The 7004-nt window shown below is 34.7% G+C and overlaps 1 protein-coding gene across 1 annotated transcript; it reads left to right on the top strand.

Annotated features, from left to right (window-relative positions):
• The first annotated feature begins 2964 nt into the window (after window positions 1-2964).
• Window positions 2965-5137, top strand: LOC145103086 (protein NUCLEAR FUSION DEFECTIVE 4-like). The gene is made up of 2 exons (XM_079040626.1): window positions 2965-3563; window positions 3655-5137. The coding sequence occupies exons 1-2, from the start codon at window positions 3093-3095 to the stop codon at window positions 4729-4731; spliced, it is 1548 nt and encodes a 515-aa protein (XP_078896752.1). The 5' UTR covers window positions 2965-3092; the 3' UTR covers window positions 4732-5137.
• Window positions 5138-7004: the final 1867 nt, after the last annotated feature.

The raw sequence follows: 7004 nt of genomic DNA, 5'->3' as shown, positions 1-7004 counted from the left end.
CAAAGTGCAGGGGTTGTCTTGATAGAGATGTCGAGTTCATTGAGAAGAACTTCAAGCCACATGAGTTCTGGAACAGTATCAACAAGAGCCTTGTACTCTGATTCAGTAGAAGACCGAGAAACAATATGTTGTTTTCTTATGGTCCATGAGATAAAATTAGAGCCAAAGTACATAACGTATTCGTCGATGGACCGACGGTCATTTGGATCCCCCTGCCTAATCAACATCAGAGTAGGCTTCAACAGGGGAAACCTTGTGTTTGCCAAGATGCATCTATGAAAGCTTGAAGCGAGGATCCAGGATTATGACGGATAAAGAGAACAAATTTTGGCATGCCTTTCAAATATCGTAGAATTCATTTTACCGCAGACCAATAGTTTTTAGTTGGTGCATGCTTGAACTTACAAACTTTGTTCACAACAAAGGTCATCTCTCGAAGTGACATATTGAAGGGCTCCAACGGTTTGTCGATCTATATGGTGCTGGATCAGAAAGTAATGGATTGTTAGCAAGGCTCAGTAGTTGAGAAGTGCTCATAGGAGAAGACATTGGTTTGAATTCATCATGATCCAACGGGCACTATTTCAACTCCCTTCTAAATTCTCTTTAGAAATGCATAATTCTTTTAAAATTTTAATATATCAGAATACTTGTTTAATGGAATCTAAAAGTGAAATATTTACCTTGAACTTTCTCAAAAGTTCTATGATTTTGTAAGCTGAAGAAGGACTTTTGTAGTTTGGAAATTTGAGTTTCAATATGAGGGTTGTTTAATTTTTTCAATAACCTTTGTTGATCTTGGTACTATTATTCTTCGTTTACGCAATACTTGAAGTTGTGCTCCCTCATATATGGCTCGAAGTTTTTGATTATGTCTACCACTTACAGATATCTGAAGGCGAAAAACTTTTGTTTATCTTATTCTAGTATTTGTATGATAAAACAATTTTTGTAAGGAGATTTTATATGTCGATTGAAGTAATATTTTATATTATGGTGGTAGTGTATTGTGGTGATTACTATGTTGTTATAGAATGATGAAGCAATGTTTATTTTTATTTCTAGGTTTTTGTTTTCTACTCGGATCATGTCAGCACTACCATACAGACTAGGGGTCAGAACTCAGAATTTGTCTATGTGGCATGCCACATAGACTGCTTAACTAGATATAAAAGATGTAGTAGATAAGAGAGGGCAGTATGGGCAAAGAAAAAAAAAACGTTGGTTAAAGTCCACATAGGCATAAAAGCGTCTTCATCTTTCCACCACAAATTTACAGGGGTTGTGTTCCAAAGCTAATAACGCAGTTATGAGGCAAATTAAAGAAGGAAAATAAAGGAATAACACTCGTTTCATCTCGTTACCACCACCACGAAGCATCACATAACGGCTAGGGGGGTGTTCCCCCCCATGTTCACGGCGTGAAGGTGCAGACACATCGACAATAACGAGCCATAATGTGCCCACACCGGGTAGTCTAAAGGGATACATTTGCAAATAATAATAATAATAATAATAATAATAATAATAATAATAATAATAATAAAAAAAGATATATAACTACGTACGGTTTGAACTTCTAGCACTAGATAATAAAAACTAGGCCTCACAATCGGGTTGGGTTCGGATTGGCGTGTCACGGGTTGACGGATCAGAAAACAAAATCTCAACCTAATCCATATAATATATGGGTTGGCGGGTCATGGGTTGGAAACCTCAACCCGACCAAACCCAACCCAACCCATATAACCCGTTTAAGTATGGGTTCGTGGGTTTACAAGTTAGCGGGTCAAACCCAAGTCATATAACTCGTTTAATAAATAAGCAGTGGACTTTCAAAAATGATGATTTTTAACAAATAGTCATAAAGTGATTAAAGTAATTAATAGAAAAAAAAAATTTCAACATAAATTCATAAAATAATTAACATCTAAATAAAATTGAAAAATAAAACATTCATACAAAATGGATAGTTCTTCGTTCATGAGTTGTGGGTATGTTATAATGACATGTGTTTTTCCTTTTTTGGTTAAGGCACCGCAAACACATACGTATATGGAAGAAATACAATAATACAAAATATTACGAATACAAAAAGAAATCAAATTTCATTATATATATATATATATATATATATATATATATATATATATATATATATATATATATATATATATATATATATATGGGTTGGCGGGTTGACCCATGAACCCAAACAGATAGCTCAACCCAACCTATGACGAATTGACGTGTCAAAAATCTCAATTAAAACCTGTCTATTTTCGGACTGGATTAGTGTTGGATTACGGATTTAATCGAGAGTTGTCACCCTTAACGACAACCTTAATATACTTCCATGATCAAATTTATTATTAGTCTTTTTGTATTTTATAGGATTTTGAAAGATATTATTGGATTATATTAATTAATTTCATTATTAGTTCTGCAGCTTACACATTTTTCTACATGTTTTAGTTTGGTGAAAGAATGCGTCGTTTACCATGTGCTCATAATAGACTTCACAATAATGTAACAATGCAAAGATACCTTATATATTTTATAAGATTTTGAGAGATATTATTGGATTTTATTAATCTGACATTCTAATTTTGTATATGGATAAATAAATAATGCTAGGGTTACCATGTGAACGAAATAGAAATAGAACAATCATTTAAACAATCCTAGGCTCTTTGTCATTGAATTGTTTACAAGTTCACATTACCATGGCAAAGTTTCAAACAGACATACCGCGTATATCGATATTTTATTTTACTTGCTTTAAAGTTTAAAGTATGCTTATTCATTCACTTTATTTTAATAATGTTGCAAAACTATACATATTATATTTATATAATGAAGTATTTTAATCATATATTGCAAAATATACATGTGTATGGTCGGTAGTTACATAAACTACGAAAGTCAATAAATAGGCTGGCGAGATCTCCTCTTTGAAAGGTCGTGCATTCTACAACGTGCCATTGATCCAGATGTCTATCCGCTCTTCCACTCCCATTATAAAGGAGCATAAATCATAATCGCTACACGCACGTTTGACGGAGTAGACCTATAAAGGTAACAAATCAAAAATGGAAAACAGCAAATGGATAGCTACGGTGGCGAGCATATGGATTCAGTGCAGCTGCGGTGCTTCCTACGCCTTCGGAATATACTCCGCAGCCCTCAAATCCAGTCAAGGTTACGATCAATCAACTCTCGACACCGTCTCCGTTTTCAAAGACATCGGCGCTAACATCGGAATTTTATCCGGTCTGCTCTACCACGCTGTCACCGATCACAAACGCGGTGCACCTCCGTCGTCGTCTCGTTTTGGATCCGGTCTTTCATTGGTTTACTTGGCCGGAGCAATTCAGTTCTTTGCTGGTTACTTCCTTATGTGGTTATCCGTTACCGGAGTCATTGAAAAGCCTCATGTCTCCCTCATGTGCTTCTTCATGTTCATGGCGGCTCACGCACAGACCTTCTTCAACACCACAAATGTCGTCGTCGCCGTTCAGAACTTCCCCGATTACAGTGGAACCACCGTTGGCATTATGAAGGTAATATGATTTTCTTGTTTGATCATGCATTTGAAAAAGGAAGAATGAACAATTGTACTGAAGTAGTAAATTATTTCTTCAAATTTGTAAGGGATTTCTTGGTCTGAGTGGAGCGATATTGATCCAAATCTACCAGACGCTATTTGATGGCAACCCAAGCACTTTCCTGCTGATGCTCGCTGTGTTTCCGGCTGCTGTGTCTCTTCTACTTATGTCTTTGATTCATGTAAACCCATCGAACACAACCAACGACAAACACCATTTGAATGGCTTTTCGTTGATCGCTCTAGCAGTTGCTGCATATTTAATGATCATAATTATCTTTCAAAACATGTTTGCAATCCCATCATGGGTTCACATCGTTACAACCGTCGTTCTTCTGATGCTGGTGTCTTCACCTCTTCAAGTTGCGGTCTCAGCTCAAAGAAAGGAAAAACAACCGCCGTCATCCGCCATGGCTCCGTTGATTGTAGCTTCTGACAAGGACGGAGGCGTTGAAATGAATCTGGTGCAAGCGGTGGGAACTGTCAACTTCTGGTTATTATCTGTAGCGATGATGTTTGGGATGGGATCGGGAATGGCGACGATCAACAATATAAGTCAGATAGGCGAGTCTCTCGACTACTCAACTTTTCAGATCAATGCGATGGTTTCTCTATGGAGCATATGGAACTTTCTTGGCCGATTTGGTGGTGGTTTTGTGTCTGATGTGTTTCTACACAGATACGGATGGGGGAGACCATTGTTTATCTCGCTGACACAAGCTGCCATGGTCGCCGGCCATTTGATCATCGGGTCAGGTGGGAATTTGTACATTGGTACAGTGATCGTGGGCATTTGCTATGGATCACAGTGGTCTTTAATGCCTACAATCACTTCGGAGATCTTTGGAGTGAAGCATATGGGGACGATTTTCAACACAATCGCTGCGGGTAATCCCATCGGGTCGTATATACTTTCTGTGGGAGTGATTGGTAGGATTTATGACATGGAAGCTGAAGCAGGAGGAGGAGGTTCTTGCCATGGGATTCATTGCTTTATGGTTTCCTATTTTGTGTTTGCTGGGGTTTGTGTTTTTGGGTTTCTTGTTTCGTTGGTGTTGTTTTTTCGAACAAGAGGGTTCTATGCGTTGATTTCACAAAGACGATCGAAGCAACTTCTGGTATAGTAACGAATGGAAGTGGTTTTTGCTGTGTGTGTTCGAATCGAGTCTGTTATACTTTCATCTTCATTCACTTTTTACACAACATAAATGAAACTCGAATTTGTAGTCTGTAGAACGAATTGTCAAACATAATAGCTTTTGAAATCAAGATATAGAAACAGATGGACCGCTATATGAACAGTGCGACAGGAGAGAATGTGTTGATCACGTGATAGTTAGAATATCAGACAATAGTTAGAATATCAGACAGTAGTTGAAGCATAATAGCACATGTTAAAGAGTATCATCTTGTGGCTGTTAAAGTTGGTTAGACTCATTGTAACAACCTCGAATATACTTCTCTCTATATATTTGTAAATCTTTTGCTCAGCTCTCATTGAAAGATGATAAAAGTCCACACTTTTGCAAATCTCTTCATGGTAATTTTTCTTCTTGATTTGATTCCATTCTTAGGATCATTCATAATCAATTGATTTCTTATGATTCAAATTTGATTGTTGCAATTATATTTCTTGGAATTCAGTTCTTTTGTTTTAATCTCGTTAAACAATATTTGTACAAATTTTCTCTTTCGAAGTTGTTTCAATCAGTTCTTCATACCTATAGATTTATTATAAATTTGCGCTCAAATGTCAGCATCAGAAAGGGAAGATCCGATTACAAGAAGACGCATCAGTGAATTCCCAGTAACAAATATCAGTAATTTTGTTTCTACAAAAGTTAATTGTAAAAATTACTTTGTTTGGAGACATCAATTTGAAACAATTCTTCAAACTCTAGATCTAGAGTCTTATGTTGATTCTTTTATCTCTCCACATTCTTCAAATGCACCATTCAATGGAAGATCAATACTGAGGAATCCAAAAATCAAACTCAAATGTGTTGTGTTTGCGTGCCACAGTTAGCTCATAAACTAGTTTATTTTTCAAGTTTTTTTTAAATGTCATTTTATATTTTCAAGTTAGTTTTTCAATAAGTTTTACCAAACTATATTTTTTATCAGCTATCTTTTTATTTAACTACTAACTGTTTAATTATCAGTTAACTTTTCTGCTAACAGCTAACTTTTCAACTAATACGTCAAACATAGTCTAATATGACAAATTCTATCGATCGAAAAAGTTTGGTTACAAGGACGGATTTTCATAATATCATCTAAGATAAATATAGTGTTTAATTTAATAAACATAATAAAAAAGTATCATTCAATTAAAATATTCACAACAATTTTCATATTTTATAAACTATTTAGTAAATATATGGTTACTAAAATCATCTGTTATTTCTGTAAATTTATACTCATCTTATCAATCAAGATATATAAACAATAAAAACCAAGTTATAAACAAATAACACTTACAAACCTTAAAAACAATAAGGGCTTGTTTGGCCGGACATAATGATACAACGGGGGAATGGCATGGACAAAGTAATGAAATCAAAGAAGTAATTAAATGGTTCGTTACCGTTGCATCGTTATGTTTTGTTGGTTGTAAAAGACAATTGAGTGGAAGAACTCTTCATGATTACAAATTTACCCTTTTAAAAATGCTATAATTTACAACGTTTTCATTTAAAAAAAAATATATTTTCTATTTGTAATCTATATTTGATCCGATATGTATTGATCATTTTTAGGTGCATTAATGAATCACGTCACCTATTTCATTGGATCCGGAAAAGTTATATCAAAGGAAAATTAGTCATACGATGTTAGGAAGGCATATTCTATTAACACATAAAGAACAAAACAAAAAGACTAGAGATGTAGAGCTAAGACTATAAGCAAACATTTGAGTTGACATTTCATTGATCATTCAGTGGCATGTAAATCAGAGATTATTGATTACTGCAAGAAAACCAAATCTAACACTTAAGTGTGTATGGCATTCCTAATTTCACGACCAAAATACTGATTTGTTTATGATTATCTAAAATCAGAGTATCATTTTTGAAGAATAATATTGCGGCATTTGCTCACAGAAAACATGATAATGATATTATCAAAGTATTTCTGAAAAAATATATTTTATTTATATTAAAACGTTGGGATGTCATCGTCAATACAGAAACATAAGTATAACGAAATATTACAAGCCTTATAGTAATTAAACTAGTAGCCTAATACTTATTGAATCTCTCAGCAGAATATATCTTTTATATTGCTACCTGTAATACAATAAACTGAGTGGGTCAGCTTGAAAAACCTGATGAGTACATAGGGATTTAAATCCCACAATGTTATAACACACACACACAGATATATATATATATAT

This window comes from Lactuca serriola, chromosome 4 (assembly GCF_051521515.1).
Source record: "Lactuca serriola cultivar US96UC23 chromosome 4, Lser_US96UC23_V15, whole genome shotgun sequence".
In the NCBI taxonomy this organism is placed as follows: Eukaryota; Viridiplantae; Streptophyta; class Magnoliopsida; order Asterales; family Asteraceae; genus Lactuca; species Lactuca serriola.
This window is presented reverse-complemented; position numbering and strand designations above follow the sequence as displayed.